Source organism: Lipotes vexillifer, unplaced genomic scaffold, assembly GCF_000442215.2.
Source record: "Lipotes vexillifer unplaced genomic scaffold, Lipotes_vexillifer_v1.1 scaffold40, whole genome shotgun sequence".
NCBI lineage: Eukaryota > Metazoa > Chordata > Mammalia > Artiodactyla > Lipotidae > Lipotes > Lipotes vexillifer.
Genome location: NW_006771578.1, coordinates 4045130 through 4058770, shown reverse-complemented (window position 1 = coordinate 4058770; position 13641 = coordinate 4045130). Strand labels below are relative to the sequence as shown.

The window sequence follows — 13641 nt, the reverse complement described above, 5'->3', positions numbered from 1 at the left end:
GTTTCTAAATTTCAGGGGCACCATCCCCAGTATCTTTGTTTGTCTTAAAAGGAGTAGGAAGATATGTTTAACTTTGACTGTTTGTCAACTTCAGACTGCCTTACCATATATAATTCTAAGCTAGTAATAAATTTTTATTTCTTCCTGCTTGTTTCATGTTTTGAATTAATAGATTATATTTTTCTAGATTTAATTAGCCTAATACTGTCACCATAAGTTTATAATTAGAGTGTCTTTGGTTAAGAGGATGTAATAGCATAAAATCCAAGGACCAATAGCTAAAAACCTGTGGATTATGCCTTGATTCTTTTGTCTAACTTAATGGTTTGCTAGCAGTTAGGCTAGTGTCTTTATTAAGAACTAGCTTGTTACTGGGTGAGTTGAGCCCCAACTGTAGTAAGCACAAGCTGTATAGATATAAGATGATGACATTCTCTCACTTACCTAAATTTTAATGTGTCATGTTCTATAGGTCAATCTGTTTCTGGAAATGAATTTTAGTTAAGTGAGAAATACCTGTTGTTTGCTTCCTGTTTAGTTTATTAACATGTACAGAGCATTATGGGTATTTAAATTTTTATTCCTAGTAATATTTATAAATATGTATTGTAATATTTTAAAGTTTACACATATGGGTTTTTTTTCAGCCTCTAATTGAGGAATTTGAGACTTAGAAGAGTGTTAATAAGCTTGGGTCCTGAGCTTATATTTTTAGACATAGAACTTTTACTTTTTTAAAAAGAAAAAAAACTTTGATGCTCATCTTCTTTTCAAGTAAAGTATAATAAATTGAGTGAGATTTTTACCTAGACAGACTGCTTTTTTAAAAGTTGGATGTAAGCATTCCCAGTTTTAGGCTTTCAAAATTTAATAAAAAGCAAATGGTTTTTTCCTAAAATTTCCACATAATAATTAATAAAAACCATTGTGAGTAACGCAGTGTTTTGTTGGTTTGTGCTGCTAAGCAGCTTTTTACTAATAAACTCCTAATATTACTGTATAGACATTTAGCTAATGCACATATTTAAGTTTAAAATAAAGAATCATTAAATTAGGCTTATGACCAGAATTCTGATGTCAGGTGCACATTTGCTTTAGAATATAATTTGAATATCTTTAGTTTGACATTTTCACTGAGAAGAATGGGGTTCAAGAGAAAAAAAAATTGAACTCCATAACTTTATTCTCAGTTAAGCCAACATACAAGAAAAATCTTTTCCAAACAAAATATTTAAATTGATCTGGTTTCATATTTTTCTTCTCTTTCCTTTTATCAAGAATATATGCATGAAAAGAACCTTTTACTTGAAACATCTTCCTGACACCCTGTCCAACACATTAAATTTTTATTATTTTAGTACTGGCTGATGCTTACAAAATTGTCGGTCCCTTTCTAGTTTTATATTATGTATGTATGTAGTATTAAAAGCACTTGAGAAATGGAGACTATATAATCATTACAAAATTATTGAAGGAGTTATTAAACCAAACTTGTTTCAATTATTTTGCTTGATAATAAGAGTCAGTCTGAGCATCTGTTTGTGAAACATCTGGCTGTTTCCGCAGTATTAATATAGTGGATTAAGGGAGTAAAATTTGACTTAGCTAATTATCTGACATTATAGAAGGGAAAAGAACCTGTGAGACTAAATTCTACTTTGTAAACAATTCAGTAAAATTATTTTGCCTTTGTAGATATACCCATACTAACTTTGAAAGCGAAAAAAGGTTTATGATTAGTTCTCCACTATATGTTAACTAAAAAAACAAATTACTCCTAAGTGTACCACAGCATTTTTGTTCCTGAAAGTACTTTACTAATATTAAGTGTGCTGGTTATATTTCAAAACCTTTCTAAAAATAATGTGCTTGACCCGCTAGTATTTGATAGCAACTATTAAAAATTAAGATCCTTAGACATTTCTGCATGTAAGTTTTCACTGAATTTAAAGGCCAAATGAATAAATGTAGGTTGATGTAGGTTATATCAAGTTTGTGTAGTGATCTTAAGTGTTCACAAGTATTATATGAAAATCCTGTTTTGTATAGCTGAAGCAATCTTCATAAATTTCCATCATCAAGATTGCGTTTCATGTGCTGCTATTTTCCCACAATGCTAGGAAGATAGCAAGTAAAAGATATGCACTAGCCTAGAAACATACTGTTCCAGAGATCTTACTTTACTACCTGGAATGAGCCATCTTAGGGGACCACCCCTCTGTGCTGATAGTTAAATACATAGTACTTTAGTTTTAAAGTAAGATAGAACTACCTTCCACCTTAAGTTTCTCTCTTCAGTGTCTATAAAAGTAAGAGGGAAGTTCTGATTTGTAACTTTTTGAACTTTTAAGTTTTTGTATGTTTTTAAGTGGATGAAAAATAGATCTGTCCTATTAACCCTAACAGAAACCTTATCTCTGTGATACCATTATTTTAACAGTATTAGTAATTGTGTGCTTATAAAAAGTATTCACAAGGCCAAACAACAATTCTTTCTGTTGTACAATCAACTTAAGATCAGATATTGGTAAATGCTGACGTTTATGTAGACTCCATTTTGAACATAGTGGTTTGTGATTTAGTTGGACCCCAAGGAGCTATTGTAGAGTTTGCATGCTAAAAAGCCCTAGAATACACAAAATTTCTGTTTCTTTGTAGAAATGGGTTTCTGAATTTAGCTTAGAGAGTAGAGAGTGCCACCCATAGGATATTCTGAATATGTTGGAAGAGGAGTTTATATATAATCATATTTTGCTCTTAAAAGAATCTTTTAGTTATGGTCAGAATTTGAGACTGATTTGGAAATAAAAAGTACAAATGTTCATGGTTGAATGGATTTGTAAAATAAAAGTGTAAAGCATACATCAGTTGATAGTTTAAATATTTATTTTCTTTAATATAGATTTATATAGTTTTAAAAATCTTGAAGTTAATAGTGTGTTCTTCATTTTTACCAGAGTTCATTTTAAACATGTTTGTTTAGGTTTTACCGCAATCACAGCGACCAACCCCATTTGGCTTATAAAGACTCGGTTACAGCTTGATGCAAGGTATGTTAATTCATTAAAACAAAATTTGTTAAAGTTGGCTTCAACGAAATTTATTCTATAAATTTGTATCAGTGAGATCTCAGTGCCAGGTATCTAAACATTTTTTCCCCTCATTTGCTGCTGATTTTTTTGTTTTGTTTGTTTTTTGGTTTGGTTGTTTTGTTTGGTTTTAAAACTTGGCTGTACCATCAGAGGCAAAAGTGACATTAATAGTTGGCAGTATGACAGTTTCTAGGAAAGAAACTATATTGTGCACTGTGTTTTTCAGTAAAGGAAGAAGAAAGAAAAAGGACTTATTAATCTAGCCCGAGCTGTGATACTTTCATTCACTCCATGTGTGATTATAATCGGCCTCCTGACACCTAAATAAACAACATGATCAATGAGTCTAGATTGAGTCTTTAAGGATCATTGCTCAAACTCATGAACCTTGTACCCAGAGCGTTCTGGCGTGGAATTTAGCTCTCGTGTATTCATGGACTTCATCTGTTACCGCCAGCCACTTTATAGCATCAAGATCATTCATTCAATACATCTATAATGAGCAGGTACTGGTAGGTTCTAGAGATATCCCAGGAAACAGTTGGGACCAACTTTAAATGGAATAGTCAAGGGGTGGTTTTTTGAGCTCATTTTTAGCCAGAGGCAATAGTGCAGATCTCACATATCCTAAGTTTAGGGCCTTTGACGTGTTCTGGCAGCTGAGACAAAGCTAGAAGCAGTGTGGCTTAGAGTCCTGCCATCTCAACTCCTGTTGGCCTTCAGGATGGAGGACAGGGAAAAAGTAACCCTTCTAAATAGAGAGATGACCTTATCTGATGTATTATAATAATAATAATCGCGTTGATAGTTTTGAAACTGTTTAGCCTTTCAGTCTGGAGTAGACTGTGTATAACAGTTTTCACTGTTTTTTATATTTAGGGTTTGGGAAGTCTAGTGTAGATATCATAGATTATAAATAAAACTGATCTAAGAAATCATTAACAATTATGCCTGCTTAAAGCTCTGTTTTCCACATCCTGTCACGTGGAATTGTATGCTGTTTGGAGACTTGAAAAGCAGTGTCTAATTCTTGTTTCATCTAGAATGATTTTTAATGAAATCTTGAGTGTTGCAGCAGGACTCAGAGTTTATCTCCTAAAGCCAGAGATCTGAAAGGTAACGGTAGGTAAGCCAACCCAGAGGTTAAAAAGTGTGAGATGCCAGTCCCTACTGTACTGTGATAAACTACCAGGGGCATGCTTCAGTGTGCTATAGGGTGGATTGTAGGTGATCCCGGAAAAGCATGGATTAAAACTCTTTAATGTTGTAAGTGAAAAAAATAATAATCAAGCCAGCACAATTTCCTAGGCTTAGGGGTGGGAAAATGGGATGGGGCTGGAGTTAGTAGTGAAAGGTTGATTTGAGAACGCTCCCTTACAGCACTGATCAAGAACAGGGCTGATGTGTTTGCATATTGACCTTGAGGACTCACAGCCCTTGACTTCCTTGTAAGAAAGGGTTTGACAGCAGAAACTAATTACAGTTGGTTGCATGGATCATTCAACTAAGAAGCTATTTATTCAGTACCATTAGTTGAGGATAGTCATTGATTCAAGACAATTATTAGTTTATAAAATTGGAGGAATCTGTAGGTTATCAGGTAGGTGTCTTAGTTGTGGTTTTATTTTGTTATGTTATCCAGTTGTATATAATTTATAAATAGTTAAGTTTTCTGTTTCTTTTCCCGTGGGTGGCATTTAAACCCATTTCTTACAGATAAAGTTCTATTGGGGGAATCATAATGAAGGTAGTAAATATTTTTACAAACTCAAATTATATACTTGTAAAAGAGTAGATGCTGCACCCTTAAGTAGCACTAAGAAAGTTTTCTTGGGCACAGTGCTTCATAAATACTTGATAACTGTAGAAGTCCTCATTCACTATTTACTGAGGTGAAAGATATGGCCATTATTACCTTCAATTCAAAGGATCATAGGAAATTTGATTTAAAGTCACCCAGTCACTTTTGGGGAAGAACTGGGTGGGCTTGGAAGAATCCCCCAGATACACAGAAATTAGCTTCATTATACTCCTTGCTTTGTGATATTCTATTATCATTGGTGTCTCAGTCTTTTTTTTTTTTTTCTTCCCTTTATTGGGCCTTTGTTACAGTATTCAGGCTTTCCCTCGTTGCGGCGAGCAGGGGCTACTCTTTGTTGCGGTGTGCGGGGTTCTCATCGCGGTGGCTTCTCTTGTGGAGCACGGGCTCTAGGCGCGAGGGCTTCAGTGGTTGCGGCACACGGGCTCAGTAGTTGTGGCTCGCGGGCTCTAGAGTGCAGGCTCAGTAGTTGTGGCGCACGGGCTTAGTTGCTCCGCGGCATGTGGGATCTTCCCCGACCAGGGATCAAACCCGTGTCCCCTGCATTGGCAGGCAGATTCTTAACCACTGCACCACCAGGGAAGTCCCAGTCATTCTTTTTATATATTATTAAATGCGAAAAGACTCAGCTTACTTAGAACTACATTTAATATAATGTGAGGGGGTTTTGTTTATTTTGTTCTGTTTTTATCTTGAGCTGCAGTCACAGTGTGTTTGAACACAGTCACAGTGGATTTTGTTGCTTATTCATACAGTCAGACTTCAATGAAACTGAAGATTCAAAGTAGTTATTTTGCATTCGGTAAAATAAACTATATGTTACCTATCTAATATGACAAATTTGTGCCAGAAGAATAGGAAATCTAAAATGAATGTTTTAAAATTCTGATTTTACTTCCTGATGAATTAAAGAGGGTTATTCTTTAGTAGAGTGGCATATTTCTATATATTTTATTTACTTTATTTAAAAACCTATACTACTTTATTTTTGTTAATAAGGTTTTTCCCTTTTGCTTTTCAGGAACCGTGGGGAAAGGCGAATGGGCGCTTTTGAGTGTGTCCGTAAAGTGTATCAGACAGATGGACTTAGAGGATTTTATAGGGGCATGTCTGCTTCATATGCTGGCATATCCGAGACTGTTATCCATTTTGTTATTTATGAAAGTATTAAGCAAAAACTACTGGAATATAAGATTGCTTCTACAATGGAAAATGAAGAAGAGTCTGTAAAAGAAGCATCAGATTTTGTGGGAATGATGCTAGCTGCTGCCACCTCAAAAACGTGTGCCACAACTATAGCATATCCACATGGTAAGAGGACTTGAATGTATATGAGTAATCTTCTGTTATATCAGAAATATTTTCCCACCCCAGCCAATGGCCAACTTATTAGAGTATTTATAATTTTACTGAATTACAGTATAACTAAATACAGTTAACCGTAATGGGAGTATGAGTAACATAAGGCTGTTTTAATAGGTCAGTGTAGGTATGCTATAGTAGCATGGTGGCGATTTAGCATGGGCTCTGGACAGTCAGATTTCAGCCCAGAGTCAGATTCCAGCCAGGTGACTTGGGCAAGTTTCTGTTTTTTAAAAAAGTATGGATGTAGGTGCCATACTAGATACTTTATTACTACATACATATATACAGTATACATTATTGCTAATCCGCACAGAAATCGTGCAAAGTACTTATAAGTCTAGAGATATGCCAGAACATAACCAGAATTGTCTTCATTTTCAGATGGGAAACCAGAAATGTTAAGATTAAGTAACTTGCTCAAGGTCACATAGCTTATTCAGTGGTGGAGCTCAGATTTGAATTGAAGTCTGTAATCCCAAAGACCAGGTTATTTTACATTGTTTCATGTTGGCAAATAAGTATATATTAATGATTTTTAAAACTTCTGTTTTTTAAGTTTTATAATATTAGCCTTTTTCATTAATAACTAAGAAAACCACTTAAGAATTTCTCTGTAACACGCTGAGGGTTTTTTTGTAACATTTTTGTTGTTTTGTTAAAGTGTAAACTTTGATTTTGGTATGTTTGAGGGTTTAGTTTGGTTTGGGTTTTTCATCTAAGTGCTTCACTTTTGTTATGCTGATTAATGTTTACAGTCACCTTTGTAAAGCTAAGGCTATGTGATTAAAGCTCTGTCTGGGAAAAATGAAATACAGCTAGAAAATGAGTATTTGCTCTAAAACGTAATTTATGAATAAAAACAACTCTTGAACAAAATTGGACTGTCAGCTTACCTCCAGTTTCCTGAGGGCCATTCCTAACTTCTTTAAGAGAAATCAAAAGAGGACAGTACCAGCAGCATTGGGTAGGTTCTGGCCTCCTATGGGATGGTGACCTGCTCAGGTGAGAGAGAGAGGGTTTTGGAGTTGCAAGCACCCTGTCTCTTCAAGTGAGTTGATATCATTATAAGAAGAGGTACAGTTTATAAACAGTATTTTGGAGTGAAATATATAAATGACATGGATATTTAAGACAGCACATAGGAGATTTCAAATGTTAACATTTGCAGTGAAAGTTACTTTCAGCCATTTCCCTCAGGCCCATCAGGAGCATTGTGTTGAAAAAGTTGGAAAAATAATGGGCGTGGAAAGAACAGATTCTTCCGTTGAAACTCTTAATTCTTGTCCCAGCCTCTGCCTTCAGCTGACTAAAACTTCTTCGTGGCCCCCATTTCTTTCTTTACCTTTTAAAATGAAGAAAAATTAGACTAACCTTTAAGATCCTTTACAGCTCTAAAGGTTTATGATTTTTGCCTGGTTGCTTCCCAGATGTGGCTTTTTAGCTGACACTAGTATTTTAAACATTTTCAGACTTATCCACATGGAATTTCCTGTTGGTGTATGTGGACCATTGTGAATAAATTAATAATTCTATTTTTTCATTGTAATGCCCACTTCTTAAAAATCTTTCCTTCTTGTTTCTCACTGTATCTTTTTGTATTCATCTTTGATACCACCTCTGTTCTCTTTCCGACTTTACCTTTATTTATCACATCTATTCTCCCTTTTATCTGTATCCAGTATACAGCTGATATTTTTGTTTATTCTGTCTTCTACCATTCAGGAACCTATGAAATTTTATAATTAGTATATGTGATTTTAGCCAGCTAGCTTAGGAGTTTGGTGAAAGACATAGCTATGGTAACTAGTTTCAATACGTTGCACATTAAAAATTACTCCTCATTTATCCTGAGCTTACACTTACAGTCTGATAAATGGGATGTGTCCAGTATTAGGAGGGGTATAAAGATATCACACTGGTGTTTAAATAAAATGACTTAATTTTTTTCCCATACAGAAGTTGTAAGAACAAGACTGCGTGAGGAGGGAACAAAATATAGATCCTTTTTTCAGACACTGTCTTTGCTTGTTCAAGAAGAAGGCTATGGGTCTCTTTACCGTGGTCTGACAACTCATCTGGTGAGACAGATTCCAAACACAGCCATTATGATGGCCACCTATGAATTAGTGGTCTACCTGCTCAACGGATAGCACCACCAGGCTGCTGTACTTATAAAGAGGGAAGACCAAAAGATACAGTGGACCATGGAGTACCGAAGCCAGCTTGGTGGACAGAAGGAAAATAGTGTGGGAACATGGAACTATACCTAAGTGGAAGTTTGGTTGTAGGAATTAAAGTAATCATAACCACGTTACTTAGTCTTTCTAGTAATGTGAAAAAAAACCTTGGCTGCCTCCAAGAATAGCCTTTAGAAGCGCTCGTTCTTCAAAATTGCCATTTTCTCTACCATGTCCACAGGACACAGTTGGCATTTTGTTGATTTATGGCAATCAGAGTATAGTGTTTATTCCATGAGCACTTTTCCAGTTTTCTAGACAGAGCCATCTGCAACTGTATAACTATCCAAAGATAGTATTGACGGTCATAAATTTCTCACTTCTGCATAATTCCTATAAAATTGAAAAATAGCAATGATAGTATTTTCACATTTCCTTGAGAGGATCTGGCACTATATTTTAAAGTTAATCATTTGGGATTAGTAGTCACTGTTTTTGACGACAAATGAAGTAGTGTCTAAACATGTGCTTATTTTTAGCTTTAAAATGTTCTGGTTTCCACTGCTCAGAGGTGCTTTATGTTTAGCATAATGTGAACACTTAAATTGTTTGTTAATGTATCAACTCAAATGGTAATAGTTTGGGACACCACCAGTAAAATGTTGATTCTTGACCATTTCAGTGACTTGAGCATGTCCTCTTATCTTTTCTAACCTAATGATACATGAATGAATGCAGTGTCTTTTCAGTGACTTATTAATTATGAACTTGAATTATCCCCTGCCATACCTAGGTATCATTTTCTTAAAATGGAAAAAATTTACTGCTTCTGAATCTTTCTCTATTTGGTTTCACATTAAGAATTTGAACCTTTGAATTATTTCCAGAAGCTCTGCATACATTGCATTTATTTAGTAGAGAAAATGGTAATTTTTAGCTTTGTCCTTACAAGGTGTTTTCTTTTTTTAAGATGATGTTATAAATACCTGGGGCAGCATAAACATTATAGACGAAGGGCCCTCTGCAATCTGATTGGGCAGGTAATGATCCTAATTAACTACAGTTTTATAAATGAACAAACTGCTTTGGACAAGGAATTTATTCCATCCGAATTTCTTGAATGGTAAATCATAGAAAGATTCAAGTTAATTCAGATTAAGCGTGTTAACAGGATATAGCTTTTACATTTTGCTGTTGAGTTCAACTGCACCTTTTAATACTTTAAATGTATTATATGTATGGCCCTTATGAAGATATTTGCTGTAATTCAATTAAAAGACTTTCTAAGCGTGTTAACAGGATATAGCTTTTACATTTTGCTGTTGAGTTCAACTGCACCTTTTAATACTTTAAATGTATTATATGTATGGCCCTTATGAAGATATTTGCTGTAATTCAATTAAAAGACTTTCGCTTATGGATGTTGCTATACTGGTGTATGAAACTTATACAATTAAACTCCAGTGTGGTAGTCATTTCAGTATACATGAACTGTACATTTTGTGCAATGGCTTTATCTTAAGAATGACTTCTTGTGAATGCACTTTGTGGCCTTTTGGGGGGGAGGGTGAGAGTAGGAGAGAATTCCCAAGTTAAGATTACTTTTTTAAAGTATTGGTTATGTATTAGGCAGAAACAGTGTTCATAACATTTTTCTGGGATTTAGGTATATTTTGGAGATCTTTACTATAAATGTTTTAAGTATTCTTATGTACACTGTAGTGCCCCTAACATATAAAAAGATCATAGCATGTCATTGCAAGCTTTCTCCACTGTCACCAGTGACACACAGTGGCCTCTTAAATTCCTACACCTTAACTTCCTTGCAATCAACAGTAACTGGATGTTTTTGAGGTGCTTTTATTGGAATTTAAAATATTCCAATCTCTTTGGAGACCAAAGGCAAATTCAGTTTCATTACCTTTGGGATTATTAATACCTTTTATGGTGAATTTCAGCTTTGACATATATTGTGAGGAACATGCCCCCCCCATAAAAAAACAGTAATGGGGTTTGTCACTTAAAGAAAGTGTCAATATATAGTGTTTTCATTTTCATGTGCCACTTATACTGCCTAATACAGTGCAATTTGCCTTGTGAAGATCTGTAAACATTAGTTGTATTGAATGTCAGACAGAGACTGTCTAATCTTAGTGATCTGAATACCCCACAAGTGATTAAGAATGATATAAAAACCAGCAGCTAAGGAACATCTTATTTAGTTGTAGCAAATTCATAACAAGTGTCCTTCAAGGATGAACTCGTATTCTATTCCTGTTTGTATTTGTATTGACCCTTTAGTGCATTTTTTTCAGCTTTTAAAAGTGAGTATATTTACGTGCTGGAAGGAAAAGATCTTAGAGTCTCAGACTTTGTTTCTTTGTGCGACAACTGGAAAGGAGCAATGAAGTTTATTTTGTTTTTTCCCCCCAAAGTACAATCTGCTGTAGTTTATGTATGACAAAGATAATTTAAAAAGAAAACTTTATATAAAAATTGTACATAAAGTTTGTCTTTGAAACATTTCTTTGGAAATTTTTTTTTAATTGATGCAAACGTTTAAAAAGAAAAAAACACTTAAAAAGCATTGGACTTCTTTTTTAAACTGTGTTTTATTTTCATCTGTTTTCTATCAGATAGCTTTTTATTTCTAGTGTAGAGGTAGTCAGCACTCTTCAAATTGGCAAGTACTTTTACTGGAGAATTGTCTCAGAAAATTGAACTTCTCAGGTTAAAGCGGTACATGCTGAAAGAACATACTCATAGAGCGGCAGATAAGATCTCTGGTACTTGTGGCTCACAGAAACAGTTTACTAGATTTCAAAGTCAAAAATCTGAGAATGACCAACCTGTGATTGTGGGGTACCATACAGTGCTTTTAAATCCAGGGAAGAAACTGTATCACCAAAGCTTTTGTCTTGGTTTTCCTTACGTATGTAATTTCGTGGAACCAATCTCACTAGATGGGACCCGCAAGCAATTGATTTTTTGACTCTGACACCAAGAGAGAATATCATTAAATTATTTAATCCAGGCTTTTGTCTCCTAAAACCAAATGCCCATTGTGGAATAGCATTATTCTGTTAGGACCAGCTGAGTTTGGGCTGTTAGGAATAATGCGTGTTTACTCTTTACTGGAGTATAAATACGTCACCATTTTTAGATTTTGTTTTAGATCACTACAAATACTGATTTGATCTTGAAGGACTTAAGTGCTAGGAATCAGTTTATCCTTTACCCTTCCAGCGTTGTTCGTGCTGTCTTTTGTTGTTTACATGCTCTTCTGCCTGGACTTTTAGCAGTACAGGGACCCCTTTGGGGCTGGTAAATATTAGTTCAGCCTTTTTCTCCTCTAGTATTGATCATGACTTTAACATTCCTAAGAATATAGATGTTTCTAAATGATTTAAATTGGAAGGGGATTTTAACTATATAAAAGTATTTAATACAATGTACTAACTTTCGGCCCACACAAATCTCCATTGTGCCCTTATATTTCTCAATCTACACTCTGCTTTTTATGCTACTCCTTTTAGAAACTGAAAATTCTAGTTTTACTCAGTTTTTATGTTAATAAACATTTTGAATGTGTACCCCTGCATATGTGAACCATTAAATTATGACCTGTCAGTCATAGCTAAATAATCAACTTCAAAGAGTTGATATCCTTTGACCATTTATGTGACGTTTGCTATTGAATTCCTGTATGTGGCTGTAAGTTATGTGCATTTACTCTGTATTTATGTTAACTAGCTGAATTTTATTTGAATTGTTAAAATTCCAAAAATTAAAATATGCATATGAAAATCTGGTGTTCATTTTTTCAGTTTTTCTATAATGTATCCTAATACTCTGGTATGGTGAGAATGTAATCGTACTTTCTTAGGATTAATGTGTAGAACAAAAGTGCATGGCCATTTTTTTCAAGTTAAGTGTTAGGGTCCTACCTGCTAGACCTAGTGATAGATGCCTCTAGGAATTGAAAGGTCAAATAATCCCACTCCCTCATAGTTCAGGAAGAAATTTCTTTTCTTGCATATTTTCCACAGGTTGGTTGATCTGTGAATCCAGGACTTTTCATGTATCAAAATACCTAATTTGCAAAGAATATTTGAGAAATTGGAGCCTGATTAGGTTATTTGATTGATCCCTCCCTAGCTTGTAATTTTTTTAACAGGAGGAGCTTTTGTTTGTTTTAATTTCAGCCTTTGGGAAAGCTAAGAATATTAAAGGTAAAGAGCTGGAAACTTGTTATAATAACCAAATGAATCCACATATGATAGATTGAAATACAAGTGACACAGATATAAGTGTTATGTAGTGCCTACCCACTTTATATTTTGTCTGTTTTGTTTTTTTAGGTTTTCCCAAATTGTAGCAACCGTCAAACCACCTAGTTTTGTTAGTAAGGAGACCAGGACAAATTTGTCATGTTCCATTTGTCAGCATAATGCTGTAATTGGCCTCCTGACAGTACTCTTTCCACTGAAGACTGAAATGGTGGGTAGAGTGAAGATATTGGCAAAATAAGGGTATGAGTTAGCTCAAGTGTCCCAGGTGTAAATTGTGTGGATGTGTGTTCTTACCAAATATCAGGAGCTGTGATAGAAGAAGGAATCTGTGAGTTAATGATTTCTTAAGGTTCAAGTGTGACATCTGTACAACTGATACTCAGGCAAGCAGGCAAAGTATAGTTAAATAATTTCCTTTGTTAATTTTTTGCATTGCACAGACCAGCTGACTACCTTTATGTATGGAGTCAACTCAGTAAATTTGTAGAGTGCTATGTTTATACAGTGATTTCCCAACAGCCTGTATATTGGGTGAATAGACACATGATATTTAAAGGGTTGTTAGTTACAGCTGGTCTTTTTCAATTTGGATGTTCATGTTTACTCACTACACCAGGTTATTCATCAGCACTTGAGATGACCCTGAGATGATTTAAAAAAAAAAAACTAAAAGATAGATGGAGATGGGCTTAGAATGAAACATTGGGGAGTGATGAGAAATGGAGCTCAGTAAGTAAACTGGAACAACATGGCCTGTCTGTCTTTGAAACTGATCTTTATAGAGCTTAGATTACGTCCTGAGGCTACTGGAACAGCAGTGGATTTTTTTTTTCCCTTTTGCGGTACGCGGGTCTCTCACTGCTGTGGCCTCTCCCTCTGCAGAGCACAGGCTCCAG

General features: G+C 34.9%; 1 protein-coding gene across 2 annotated transcripts in view; it reads left to right on the top strand.

Annotated features, from left to right (window-relative positions):
• The window catches only part of SLC25A36 (solute carrier family 25 member 36), a 34616-nt gene extending 25984 nt beyond the window's left edge, over nt 1-8632 (top strand). Inside the window, exons 5-7 of one of the 2 annotated variants that reach the window (XM_007446970.1) lie at nt 2984-3050; nt 5933-6222; nt 8233-8632. In XM_007446970.1, the coding sequence (XP_007447032.1) occupies nt 2984-3050; nt 5933-6222; nt 8233-8426 (551 nt within the window). In that variant the 3' untranslated portion in view covers nt 8427-8632. The remainder of the gene's footprint in view (nt 1-2983; nt 3051-5932; nt 6223-8232) is intronic. The other variant, XM_007446971.1, reaches the window with a different exon arrangement.
• The last annotated feature ends 5009 nt before the right edge of the window (nt 8633-13641 follow it).